At 39.8% G+C, this 14,583-nt stretch overlaps 1 protein-coding gene across 2 annotated transcripts in view; it reads left to right on the plus strand.

Moving 5' to 3' along the window:
* Positions 1-14,583, plus strand: part of MET (MET proto-oncogene, receptor tyrosine kinase) — a 123,121-nt gene that overhangs the window by 10,555 nt on the left and 97,983 nt on the right. The window contains exon 2 of one of the 2 annotated variants that reach the window (XM_009243165.4): positions 12,794-12,843. Coding sequence (XP_009241440.2) covers positions 12,801-12,843 — 43 coding nt within the window. The 5' untranslated portion in view covers positions 12,794-12,800. 2 annotated transcript variants of the gene reach the window in all.

Raw genomic sequence — 14,583 nt, forward strand, 5'->3', positions numbered from 1 at the left:
CTCTTTCTGTCTCAAAGGATGAAACAGTCTTTTCTACCTAAGTCTTGGCCCTGTTGTTCCCCACACCTTTGAGCACCTCCTCCCTCTATCCTACCCACCTTACAACTCTTCCCATGTTTAAAATCTCCCTCACCATTTTTCTTTTTTAAAAAAAATTATATTTTAGGCTCAGTGGTACATGCGCAGATTTGTTACATAGGTAAACTCGTGTCACAGGGTTTATTTCATCACCCAGGTTTTAAGCCTAGTACCCAATAGTTATCTTTTCTGCTCCTCTCCCTCCTCTCCCCCCTCAAGTAGACCCCAATGTCTGTTGTTTCTTTCTTTGTGTTCATAAGTTCTCATCGTTTAGCTCCCACTTATAAATGAGAACATGCAGTATTTGGTTTTCTGTTCCTTTGTTAGTTTGCTAAGGATAACAGCCTCCAATTCCATCCACGTTTCTGCAAAAGACAGAATCTCATTCTTTTTTATGTCTACATAGTATTCCATGGCTTCTCTATTTTTCATTCACCTCTTACTCAACTTACTGATTCTTCTAGAAAGAAATAAACCACACATGTCAGGCATCCTGATAGGATCTTGAATACACAATTTCCTTAAGTAGTCACTCCTGTTTTCATTTTATCCTTTAAATAAAGAATTCTTGAAAATAAATGTCAAACTCACTTTCTCTACTTTCTTCATTCCCATTCATTCTTAAGTTATTCAACTCAAGCAGTCTGTACCACATGCCCAAGAAAGTGTCCTCATTCTAATCACCAGTGCCCTCCTCATGGCCAGATCTGATGCACACTGGTTTTTATCCCTTTTGACCCCTCTGTAGAATTTGACACTATACATTTTATTTCTCCCTTCTCGAAAGTTCTCCTTTAGCTTACCTCTCCGCATTTTCTTTGCCTACAATTTTTCTTTGTACCCTTTAAAATATAAAGATTAGATTCTAGTCTTCTTTAAGGCTCCATCTGAATTCCTCCTTTCTACTTACAAAACACATTCACAAGTGATCTCACTTCAGTGACTTCCAATACACCGATGGACGAGTGGTTCACAAACCACTCTCTCTCACTTCCTCTTTTCTCTAGACCACCACTTTCATGTTATCAGCTACCTTATAGACTCCACCACTTAGATGACCAGAAGCTATGTCAGGGTTATTAACTCAAATAATTACTTTTACCCTCAAAGTCCCCTCTCCCTATTTTCCTTACCTTGGTTTATGATACCCAGATAGACATTTTTTTAGCCATTCTTGGCTTTTCAGTCTCCTCTACAATTAAAATCAATATTGAATCATTCCCACATAATTTTTCTCTAGTCCTTCCTTTCTTTCCATAATGCTAGAAACTTTGTTCAGGAACATTCTTTCATATATTAATTGATTCTGTTGTCCATTCATTCAATAAATGCTTACTAAGTGTCATGTAATGACACTATGCTAAGGGCTAAAAGTGGAGCTTACACTCTGATGGGAGACACAGATAAATAAATTACTATATAGTATGGTAAAGGCTAGATAAGGGGAAGATAGGTTTGATGTTTGAGCACATAGGAGAGTTCCTAATTCCTTACTAGAGGGTAAGAGAGGCATCAGAGAAGGCTTCCCAGAACTGTTCCCTAAGATGAGGCTTGAAGAGAAAGGACAACTTATCCATGTGAAGTTGAGGGCAAGAATATCCATAAAGAGGGATCCACATGTGCTGAAACCCAGAGTGGCTGAGCACATGGCCTGCTCAGAAGAACTGGAAGAGGGCAGAGTGGCCAGAGCCTAGATTTCTAATGGTGTGATGGCAAGAGGCAAGACTGGAGAGTGGGGCAGACACAAATGATATGTGGTTTGTAAGCTCTGCCAAGGGGTTGAAATTTTTTTTCAGCAAAGAAGTGACATAGTCAAACTGTCAGTTTAGAAAGATATCTCTGGTATGTTAGGGGGCAGATGATCAGGGTGAGAATGGAGAGGGAAGACCAGCAAGGAAGCTGTTGTAGTAATCCAGGTATGAAGTGACACTGCCCTGACCATGGGCATGGAAGCCAATAAGGAGATGGACATGTTTAAAATACTTGTAGGTGGGTGTCAAAGATGATGTCCTAGAAATATGGGGCATGTTCACCACTGAGGTAGGATACAGGGAGGGAGACCAGGTTCTGTGGGAGTAGATGGAGATACCAGAAGGATATCCAACTGCTCCTCCTTGGTCTCTTGTCCCATCTGTCTTTGTCTCCCGGCCTATTAGCTTTGGTGGCCCCAGCACTCAGTCCTCCTCTCTTCATTCTCTACAGTCCGTCTCCTCGGAGGTCCCATCCACTCTCATGGCTTTTCATGACGTCTACATGCTGACAACTTCTTAATTTAAATCTCTAGCCCAGACCTTTCTCCTTAACCCCGGGACTCAAACATCCAACTGCATGCCCAGCATCCCCACTTAGATGCCTAAAAAAATACGTCAGGCTGAGTGCAGTGGCTCATGCCTGTAATCCCAGCACTTTGGGAGGCTGAGGCGGGTGGATCACTTGAGGTCAGGAGTTCAAGACCAGCCTGGCCAACATGGTGAAACCCCGTCTCTACTAAAAATACAAAATTTAGCTGGGTGTGGTGATGCGCGCCTGTAATCCCAGCTACTTAGGAGGCTGAGGCAAGAGAATCGCTTGAACTTGGGAGGCAGAGGTTGCAGTGAGCCAAGACCGCATCACCGTACTCCAGCCTGGGCAACAGAGCGAGACTCCATGTCAAAAAAATAAAAATAAAAAAACCTCCATTGTGGGCAAAACTACATTCCTGGTCTCCTCATGTCCTACAAACATGCTTCACCAACCAGAGTCTGCATGTCGGTAACTGGCAAAGCCATTCTCTCTGTTAAAAAGTCAAAATCCTTGGCATATTCTCCTTTTTTTCTCACATGCCTCAGATCTGACTCCATCAGTAAATCCGGATGGAGTCTGATCTGAGGCATGTGACAAAATAGCTCTGTCTTCCAAATAGAACCAGAATTCGGCCACATCTCCCCACTCTCCCCTTCCTTCCTGGCCCAGGCCACCAGGGTCCCCCTCCTGGAACACCACAGGAGCCTCCCAGCTGGCCTCACCACTCCACCTTTGCCCTAAACTGACCCCCAGCCACTAGCAGTCTTCTCTCCCACATGATCGAGGTGACTACATTCCAACATAATCCGCCCCTTGTTCAACACCCTGCAGTGACTCCCCATTTCACTCCAATAAAAACCTGAATCTCTCAGGGGCCTGCAAGGCCTTAGATGCTCTGCTTCTTTGTCCTTTCTGATCTCAGCTCCCGGTCAACAAAGTCCAGGCTTACTGGCCCCCTTGCTGTGCTTCAGACACACCAGGCACACTTAGTTCTTCCTTCTTGCCTCTGCCCAGAAATCTCTTTTCCCGTCTCAGACATCTGGGTCCACAAAAGCCATCTTCCCAATTTCCAAGCTACAAACCTATCCCTGTACCTCTCCTCCAGGCAGTTCTGATGCCCCAGCCCTACTTTTTGTTTTTCCCTGTAACACACATCAACTTCTGAAACACTACATCATCAGCTTCTTATGGGTATTAATTGTTATCCCCAGCTAAAAAGTAAGTTCCACAAGAGCAGGGGTGTTGAGTTTTGTTTACTGATGTATCCCAAGCATCTGATGCACAGTAGGACCCCAATAAAAATTTGTCAAATTTGGTCTTAAATAGCTGTTGCGTAGACAAAAGTGATATTGGAGAGATGGATTTTGGGATTCTCTAGAGATCCTTCAACAAAACATATCAGACTTTCTGTAATGTGGCCACAGCCTAACCTTATACCTTCCTCCACTGTCAACCAAGCCCACCTGGCCTCTATGCTAATTGCAGCTTCCTGGACAACCCTGCATCTTCTCCCCAGCTGCCTGTGTGTGAGTCCACTCCACCCAAAGTGTCTGTCCCCTACCTCAGCTGCACCTAAGCAGCTCCAACTTATCCTGCAAGACACAGCTCAAGTAGTATCCCCTCTGAAATACTCCTTGGCCCCGCTTTCTGTCTGCGTAGTTAGCTCTTCTCCCGCCTGCTGCTCCACTGACATGTGCACACCTTTACAGCACAGCCTGGGAGTGTTGCAGGTGGAAGGTGGAGATTCCCAGTCAAGGGGCAACACCTGTATGGTTGGAAAAATTGTTTGTTTTAATTTCTTTCCCTCTCTTCTCTCTTCTATTTCTTTCCTCTCCCATAAACACACATACCGCCTATACACACACAACCTGCCCGGAATTGTTTTCCTTGAGTTGATGAGTTACATAAATGCAATCCTAAGCGCAGTTGTTTTCAGGTTGTCCTAACCTTTTGCTTTATTGATTTTTCAAGGATCAGAGTGTTTACTGAGTTTCAGAAATTGGATTCTGTACTTATTTTTCTGTACTATCCTAGTTTTACGAGAATCTATTTGCTCAGCATTCTCTATTCTTTTAGAAGTGTTTAAGATTTTTGTAAACAGTTTTGTTTGGTTCTTTATTTTCTGGTGACATATTGATCTCAACATAATGCTATTTATATGCTTTTAATTCTTCTTCCAACACTGTTAGGATTGCATTATGTTCACCCAAGGAATCCATATCTGTACAAAATGTGGCCAGGTTTGGCTATTCCTTCACATTCACAGTATTCTCATGATTTCTAACAATTCTTGTCTACTTTGCCTAAATAAGAAAATGTCATATACTGACAATTTTGATCATGAAAAAGAGACCTGAGTTCATTCCAGTGTCAGAGTCTACTTGCAAACATTGATTTCCAAGAAAATTTCTCAGGTGTGAGCAAAATAAGCAAAATAAATTCAGACCTAAGAGAAAATAGCATTACAAGGAATGCCCACCTCATTCAAATGCTCTGCGTTTTGAGGCTAGAGGGGGCCTGGCCTTTGGCACCCTCACACCTCTCCCCTTTGTCTCTCTGTCCCTGGGTGCTGATTTCTCTTTCTTTGTGTGACAGCCACTATGAAAAGAATGGGGTTCACTCACCACCTGCATTCCTCCACAGCCATTTGGTATCTGCTTTCGATAACACCAGAGGAAACTGATCAGTCATATAAATCCAATCCTGAGCACAGTTCCTCGTTTGGAATTATACCATGCTTTATGCCGAGGACATTTTCAAACACGGAGGGAGGGAATGTCTGATTCATTCGTGAGTAATGTACCAGCTTCCTCTCCAACTTGTCTCCCTTCAGTGGTTCACATTCTGACTATTCAGTCAGTTTATCCTTTCCAAACCCTGTATTTGAATGCAACTGGTAAAGGTTGCTTGGCTTATTTTTTTTTTTTTTTAATATATAGACTTGGAAAGATGTTTCTCAAATGTGATTGTGGATTTATGTTATTCAGTGTTCCTGGATTAATTGAACAAAAACTGGTAACACTGCTACACAGTCTGAATCAAAAAATTATGTCCATCCATTTAGCTGAAAAATACGAAAAAAAAATACTTGTATAAGTTTTCATGCATGTTAGCACTTTCTTTACCTTGGGGAAGTTCAACGTTCACACTTTCAAGGGCAATGAAACAGTTTTTCTGACCTACAATTTATTAATGAGACAAAAGCCCATCTGTCAATCAGGGCTCTGAGAGTTCAATGTATTTTCTGAACAATATTTTTTACATTATGCACAATGGTAAAAACAAATGTCCATTTATTCTTCTTTCCCAGAAGTTGAGTACTTTCAACCATTCTTAAAAGGACAAAGATGTTTGCTGACAGAATATGAATTTATAAAGGATCATCTTGAGGATATAATGACATTCTATTCTTTTTATCTTTACTCTTGCCATGTCAGAGTTGGATAATGGTCTCAATCATATGTTACAACTAGAAAATGCACAATTGGCTTTTTCTCATGCTAAGAGGCAGCCATTTTCAACTTTTTAAATGATTATAGGACTAAGAGGGGATGCAAAAGCAGATAAGAATCTGAATAAAAGCACTATCTCTCAAAGAAACAACATTTGTGTAATAATCAAGAAACTGTTTAGAGCATCCCCTGGAAACATTAATTATAACACATGCAAATCATTCCTGTACGAAGCTTAACTTGTTTATCTCCTATAGCCACCTGTATTTGAATTTTTTAATAAGCTCATTTATTATAAATAAAGCATGTAAATCAATCTGGGAATACCTTTTCTGTTTCAGAAATTTCATGTAAATGACAGGCTGCCACATACAGTACAACTGTAGGGGGGGAAATGTTTCTTTACTCCCTTTCACATAGTTATACCTTCATATGACACTTAAAACCACCTGCCAGGAACTTTTGAAACATGTTTTAGTGCACAGAAGCAAACCCAAATGAAAAAATGCTATGCAGTTTTGCAATACATACATATCACAGAAAGCTTAAAAAACATTCTACCCCAACAGATAAATAGGTTTGGCCCACATCTTTTTAATCTGAGTTTTGTGGGTAAAAAAGATTATTGTTCCCTTATTTTTCCCCGTTTGCTGACAACTAGGATTGTCATATAAAATACATTCATGGGACATGCTTATACTAAACAAATTATCCACTGTTTATCTGAAATTCAAATTTAACTCAGCATCCTGCATCTTTACTTGCTAAATCTCAGTTGGGATAGGGGCTTACTCTTTTTTTTTCTTTCTTTTTCTTTTTTTGAGACAGAGTCTGGCTCTGTCATCCAGGCTGGAGTGCAGTGGTGTGATCACGGTTCACTGCAGCCTCAACCTCCCTAGCTCAAGTGATTCTCCCACCTCAGCTTCCGCAGTGGCTGGGACTACAGGCACATGCCACCTTGCCTGGCTAATTTTTTTCTTTTTTGTAGAGATGGGGTTTGCCCAGGCTGGTCTCAAACTCCTGAACTCAAGCAATCATCCGGCCTCAGCCTCGTGAAGTGCTGGGATTGCTGGCGTGAGTCACAGTGCCTGGCCTGGGCTAACTCTTTTTTAAAGAGTTTAAATATTGGTTCCTGTTTGTTTTTACTTCTCTAGTACGGGAGGCCGTTACTGTGGCTTCTGTGTTGGGGGCAATTTTCGAAGGGCTTCAAGAACTTGAACGGAGGTTAGAGGAAAACCACAAGATGGCTAAAGTGTGGGAAAAGAAGAAATAACACTATTTAAACTGTAGATGAGAGGACTAAAGTGATGAAACAGTCACCAGGTATTTGGAGTGGTCTCACCCAAGGGACTGTGCCAACTTCCTCATTTTTTATGAGGGCAGGCAAAAACTGGCCAAAACACAAGTTAGGATAATAAGCATAGTAGCTATTATTAAATGCTAGGGTGTGCTGCATAACTGAATGACAGTGTTTCTCACAGTTTATCTCCAACTCTCATGGCCAACGCATGAGGTGTATATCATTATCCCATGTTTTGAATGTAAGAAACTGACACTCAAATCAGAAGGCATGTCAGCGGAAAAGGCCATATTCACATCCCATCTAAGTGTGTATGACACTAAAGCCCACACTCTCTCCACTACACTCCACCTTGTCTCCAGATTGTTTTGGGGTGTTTAAATGTGATTATACCAAAGAGCAGTTGAATGCGCTGAAAAATTCTGAAGATTCCTCCTGTTCCTTCGATTCACTGTTGGAAACCATTGTCCAGGTAGTGTCTGGCTATGATAGAAGGGATTTTTGACACAGCCTATTGTTTTATCTTTTTAAAGTCAATGTAGGTGCTTTTGATGATCATAACACTAACTGTTAAGTCTTTAGGCATAAGAATCAAACATTCAACTAAGCATGTTTACAAATTTGCTTTCAGCCCAGTGGATCTATCCACTTTTCCATTTAGGTTACACATTTAGATTTCGGAGTTTATCCTGTTATCTTCAAATCCATGGACTGTACACTCTTTGAAGGAAGAAACTCTTAGTATCTAGTCAAGTACATGGCATGCAATGGGTGCTCCCAAATACTTGATTAATATCATATGATACAATGTAACATGATTCTTCATAAACAGTGAGTGTTTATAAATGCAGTATTTTAAATGTCATTAGGAATTTTCTATTGGAATCTTAACTCTATTTTAATAGGCCTACTTTTAAAGTTAATAGAATAATATAAATGTGGAGAGGGCTAAGATTTTTCCTTAAGATTTCACTCTGGCAAGTCTTCCTGGAGATTTAGCTATGGCTGTTTTTATGACTGTAATTTCCTTAATATGGGGCCTTAGCTATATTCCATCATCGTAAATCCCTTTCTTGCACTTAAAAGCAATGTTGAAATATTTTCCAGTTTCTATATCTTAACTCTTTACTTAGATCCATTATTTCCATTTTGAGATTCTCTTATGTAAATATTGTAGAAGATTTTGGAATTATATAATAAGAAAAAACTAGTATACCACCTCAGAAATCTTAGCTAATAGATATGTTCTCAAATGCAAGTGAAATATTTAAAGTAATTATTCAAGTAAATAAAGAGACCATCTTTGTCCCAATTACTTGAATATTTTACATAAAGTTGGTTTTATGCACTTGACTTTGTGTTTAAACTCAAGTTTGTAGTATTGTCTACTGGACATTGTTAGCTCAGGACTTTTTCAGGAGCAAGGAATAAAATAATCATTTTTAAACTTATTTAAAAAAAGAAGTAAGGAAGAAAAGAAGAAATTTTACTGGCTCCCCTTAGCTTAAGACATGGTTGGATACAGATGCCCAAACAATCACATCAGGAGCCTGCCTCCCTGCGTGTCTGGGCTCTCTGGCCTCTTGGGTCAGTTTCATGCTCAGGCTGGCTTTCTCCACGTAGTGGCAAGGATGGGCATCAGACATCCCAAGTTAACATCATCTTTAGTGCTCATGCTGTCAGAAGGAAAGAGGCCCTCTCCCAGCATCCGTATTAAATCTCCAAAGAGATTCTGTTTGGCCTTGCTTTGGCCACATACTCACCCCTGACCAAGCTCCATGTCAAGAGAATAGAGTTTGTTGAAAGGCTAGCCTGGTTTGCACACTCATTCTGTGTTGAAAGATGTAGACCATGTGATTGACAGTCCCAGCAGATAGGAGAGGGAGAGTTTTCAAAAGAGTTGCCAGTATAAGAGACAGTGGATTCTGGGAAGGTAAAAAGAGGTATTTATTAAAATACTGTGCCTTTGGAATAAAAATCTCTTCCAGGAAATGCGAATAATTTAAAACAATTCAAATAAGCATCATACATTTTAAAACAATTAGAAATACACTCAGAAGAACTGAATTGCTTGTTTAGTAGATTTCAGATAATATTTTCTCCTCTTTGAACCTCAGTTTTGTCATCTGGAAACATAGGATAATGCTTACCTTATAAGATAATCATGATTAGAAGAGATGATGGAACTGACCATATCTATGTACTATAAACTGCTATCTACATAGTTATAAATTATGACAGCTAAGAAAATTAATCCCTAAAGAAAGCAAAATTACCTATGTCACAGTTTAGAAAGTCTCTCTCTTAAGAAGAAACTTATTCTATTGCCTCTGTTGGGTTTTTTCCTGAGGAATCAGTGTTTGAATGCAATATACATTTTTGTAGGCTCTGCAATGTTTTTATGATGAGGACAGTGATAGTGTTGACAATAACTCAATGAATACTTAGAGGTTTGAATGTATCGCTAGATTTCTGGGAAATGAAAAGACTAATGTAAGCTAGTTGAATAAGAAAACTAGAGGTGGGCAGATGGTGGACAGATCAAGTCACTGGTTTTAAAGGTAGGCTGAACTGACATTTGTAGCTATTAATAACAGCCATCTTCTTTAAAGGAAGTACTCCTAAATATCAATAGTTTAGTGGCCAAGGTGCCATTGAGATGATCACTCCCAGGAAATGTTTTGCCAGTGATATTACCTTAACTTTCATCTGAAAAGAAATAAAGAAATGTTTTATAGATGATTCACTTTCACCTGATATGTGCACAACATTTTAAGAGAATGAATTAGTCAGTCTGTTTGAATCATCTTTACGTGTTCCTTTTAGCAGGGAGCTCAAAGTTGGTTAAATGGCTAGCTCTATTTCAGAAAGCAAAAATAACAGAAACAGTGAAAAGACAGTCTATATTGAAAGCCTGATCCAGACACATCATGGGGGAATAAATATATCAGGACAAAAATATATGAAAAGTGAAAGTATTTCTGGAGTATTTCACTACCAATATAAATATTAAAATGCTCACACAGCCAGATCTGGCAAGTTATATAGATAAGGAAGTGAAAGCAATAATATGCCAAGTCAATGGCATTGGTGTAAAATGTAATCATAGAGGAACAATCTCAGAGTTGAAAATTATTAGAATTGGAAAACACTTTGAAGTTCTTTAGTTTCACCCAGGAGTATGCCATTAAATATTTAATAACCATCCCTCTGCGGGCTTTAATAATGAGCCCTGATTTGTAGTGTTTGCCAATTTCTATGGTGTCAATAGAGCCACCATGGCTGATTTTAGGCTACCAAGATGAGGTCACTGAAACACAAGTTGGGAAGAGATGCACATAGTAGGCTGTCATGAGCCAGCACACAGCTGGTTCAGCATTATAATTTTCAAATAAGAAAGCAGTTGACTTCAGAGGAGTTGGGTGACTTGCCTGGGTCATACAAATAATTAGCTGCACTGCCACAACTAAAACTAGGTCCTCTCCAGTGTTTGACCTCAGAATTGTGAATGCATTATGAGGAAAGCACCATGATTGATGGATTGGTAAGCCCACGTGACTTTCTGTCCTAGTTAAGTTGCCCTTTAAGGGCCTCTGTAGACATTTCTACATTGAGTTTAAACTATAGTCTGTCTATCTCCACTACTGGCCTGAGATCTCACTGACATTTGGAAAGTGTTTTATTTGTCTTTGTATCTTCAGCACTCTGTACAGTATCTGACACTTAGATGCTTATAAGTGTTTGTTGGGGGCCATGTACAAACAATAGAGAACATGCATTGACCTGCTATGTGCCAGGCAGTGTTCTTAGTGGTTTACATGCATTAACTCATTGAATCCTTAGAATAAGTCTCACAAGTGAGATAGGTACTATAATCCTGCCCATATTTTAGATGAGAAAATAGAGGCTTAGACTTATTTGCCTAAGGTAACATAGACAGTGATAGGAGATTTAAACCCTAAAATCTAGCTAGTGCCTGTGCACTTGGCCTCTCAGCTGTCACTCATTTAACTAGCAGTTATCATCATAGTGCCCAGCTCAGCACCAAATACTTCTAAAAGGTCTCCCTCCTTTCCTTAGGAAGGACACAAAACATTTCCCAGAAAAGATCTGATCTGACCAACACACACCTTTGTTAATGGGGAAGGGCCTTTATTAATGGGAATGATCAAGGAAATGGGGTGTTTTTGGAGATTACGTTTTCTCATTATCTGAGGTTTAAACAGAAACCTCTATTTTAATTAAAATTTCTGTTGTCGACAATAGGCCCTAGTCCCATTTTTTTCTTTAATTAAAAAAGTTAACCTTTTTTTGATGTATTCACTTGAAAAATGGCATCACCATATGGTAACAGATAACGTAAAGAAGGTGTAGGAGATTAAGGTACTAACTCCAACTGTGTTCTGTGAGGGTTTTTCTTTAAATAGAAAATATATTCTTCTTCCCCACTGATTTTCCATCTCATCAAATGAAATAACAAAAAGCCTATTTCTACATGTGTACATTTTCTTGGATTCTTGTCCACTGAGATTTAGTACAGTGTGTGACTTATGTGCGAACCTTGATATGAATCTTATTTTAAAAACATAATTTAATATAATATCTCTAATTTTTTTGTTTTTGTTTTTATTTTTTTTAGATGGAGTCTCGTTCTGTCACCAGGCTGGAGTGCAGTGGCACAATCTCAACTCACTGCAACCTCCAACTCCCTGGTTCAAGAGATTCTCCTGCCTCAGCCTCCCAAGTAGCTGGGATTACAGGCACGTGCCACCACGCCCAGCTAATTTTTGTACTTTTAGTAGAGACGGGGTTTCACCATATTGGCCAAGATGGTCTCGATCTCCTGACCACGTGATCCGCCCATCTCTGCCTCCCAAAGTGCTAGGATTACAGATTATTTTGAAGGCTCCTTCAAAAAGCCTAGAAGAAAAAACGTCATTCACACTTCACACTGCATTAGTGGACATCAACTAACATGCAAATTGGTTATACTACTTTTCTCCCTTTTGGCAATAATAATTCATTTGTTTCCTTTCTTTCATTATAATTTCTACAGAAAATACAGCAATAAATTATATATTAAGCTCAATTTTGTTAGATACACTGATACCATATTGATAAGTGCAGTTAACTTTTCACATAATATTTATTTTTCCCCTTGTCTAGATGGTTTAGATACGTATTTGCAGTTTGGTTTACAGTTTGTATTTTCCATCTAGTACAACAAATTGTCCCTAATCCTTTTCTTCTATTCCTTGTTATTCCCTCTACCAGCACCAAAAATTTGCTAGTACATTGCAAAACAATGAGAATTACAGATAAAATAGCAAGCATTTATATATACTCTATATTGATAAAGTGCTTTCAGAGATGAGATCTCTTTTTGATCCTTAAAATGGTGATGTGAGAATATCTGACCCTGGGACTCAGAGGTGGATGATTGCCTGGAGTCACACAGCTAGAGAGGGAAAGGGCTAGGATCAGAGGTCTGATTGTCTGACTTCTATTCTAGCACATGCTCCTGTCTCGCTTGGGAAGCTGCTTCGGTATAGTGAAGCACTTAAGAGCATGGATGGGTTCTTGTTAGCCAGACGTGGAATTGAATCTTGGTTCTAACTGTGTGATTTTAGCAAGGTTGCTTATCTAGAAGAGAAGGATAATAATACTTCCTTCTTCACAGAGTGGTGATGAAGAGTAAATCCAAGAGTTTAGCAGAATGCCTCGCACAGGGTAAGCACTCAATACATGTTCTTGTTATTTTTATTATTACATGGCTTTGCCTTACTGAGGCTTCATCTTGTCCTCTGGTCCAACTACAGTTCTCTAGCTTTGCTTATCCCTTCATAGCCTGTACCCCGAGTGGCACAATCTTGGTTCACTACAACCTCCACTTCCTGAGTTCAAGCAATTCTCCTGCCTCAGCCTCCCAAGTAGCTAGGATTACAGGCACCTGTCACCACACCCAGCTATTTTTTTTGTAGTAGAGATGGGGTTTTACCGTGTTGGTCAGCCTGGGTTCAAACTCCTGACCTCAAGTGATCCACCCACCTCAGCCTCCCAAAGTGCTAGGGTTACAGGCATGAGCCACCGCGCTCAGCCAGGAATTTTCATTCTTTATCCTGCTTTGAGACTCGGCTCTAGCATCATTTCCAGTCGAGTTGGTCTCCCTTCCTCTGCATTCTGATAACTGTTAACCCACTGCCTCTATCAAGTGACTTGAGCTTCCCAGGGAAGGGCATCATGTCTTTGTAGACATCCAATAAATATTAGTAGAAGAAAGGGGGGTCCTGCCAATAATCATATGTCTTTCCCACAATTTAAGAATAAACTCCTTTTCACCCTGTTACTACTTTTTGCTTGTCTTCCTTTTGACAAACATTCTACTTCTTCATCACCCATTCCCTCAATTTAACATATGATACTACTATAGAAACTACTGCCTTGAAGATCAACAAAGAGGTTTCATGTGGACCAACGTCCTCCTTCTTGAGATCCTCGCTTGGCTTTTGTGACACAGTGCAATATTTGCTCTCTTGATGCCTCACTGACCTTAACCTTCCTTGACTCCTGCATAGATTTCTCAACTGTGGGTATCCGCTAAGATTTAGGCCATTTGCCTTCTCTTCTTTCATCTAGTCCATTCATGAACACACCCATTCCTGGTTTTAACCATCACCTCTATGCAGATAATGTGCAAAGTTTATTTCTAGTCGGAGTGGAGTCTCTGTTACTCTGCCAATCAAGTTCTAAATTTTTATTCCTTCTAGTGCAGCAGTGGCAAATACCTGACACTCATGTGTCTCACTCAAGACAGATACTGTTTCACCCAAGACTGATCATGCCGCTTTCCCAGTCAAGGCAGGCTTCTCAGAATCCTTCTCATTTCCCCCCCTGTTCTTTGGCACTAATGGTCTGTCTGCTCAGAGTTTTCATTCTTCACTTGTTCCAGGCACCTGCTTCCTGGTGAATAATGTAAAACCTGCTAGTCATCCTTATAGGAGAATATGCACTCATTTCCCAGCAGCACATCCGACTCAACATGGTTAAAACGAATCTACCATTCCCATATATTCAGCCTAACTTCCCAGTGCAGTCTACCCTAGTTTTATAACTTGTTCTACTTTTTCCAGATAACTGCTAATCATCTTTGTTTGTCTTTGCTTTCTTTTTTGCACTGTGTTTGACATATTACGGTATCAAATCCTACTTATTCAAATATGTCCCCTATTCATTCCTTCTATCCTGGGGCTACCATATTTGTTCTGGCCCTTGTTACCTCATTATGGGATATGAAAATAACCTGTCAACTGGTCTTTCCATTGCCAGGTTCTCTCTTTTCTAAGCCACCCTGCCTCCAGATCAATCTTCCTAGAGTAAAACCTTCATTGTATGACTCTCTAGCTCAAAATTCCTTAATGATTATCAATCACCTCTTAAAGTCCCCAATTCTTGGACTATTAGTAGGGTAAA

The sequence above is a fragment of the Pongo abelii genome, chromosome 6 (genome assembly GCF_028885655.2).
Source record: "Pongo abelii isolate AG06213 chromosome 6, NHGRI_mPonAbe1-v2.0_pri, whole genome shotgun sequence".
NCBI lineage: Eukaryota > Metazoa > Chordata > Mammalia > Primates > Hominidae > Pongo > Pongo abelii.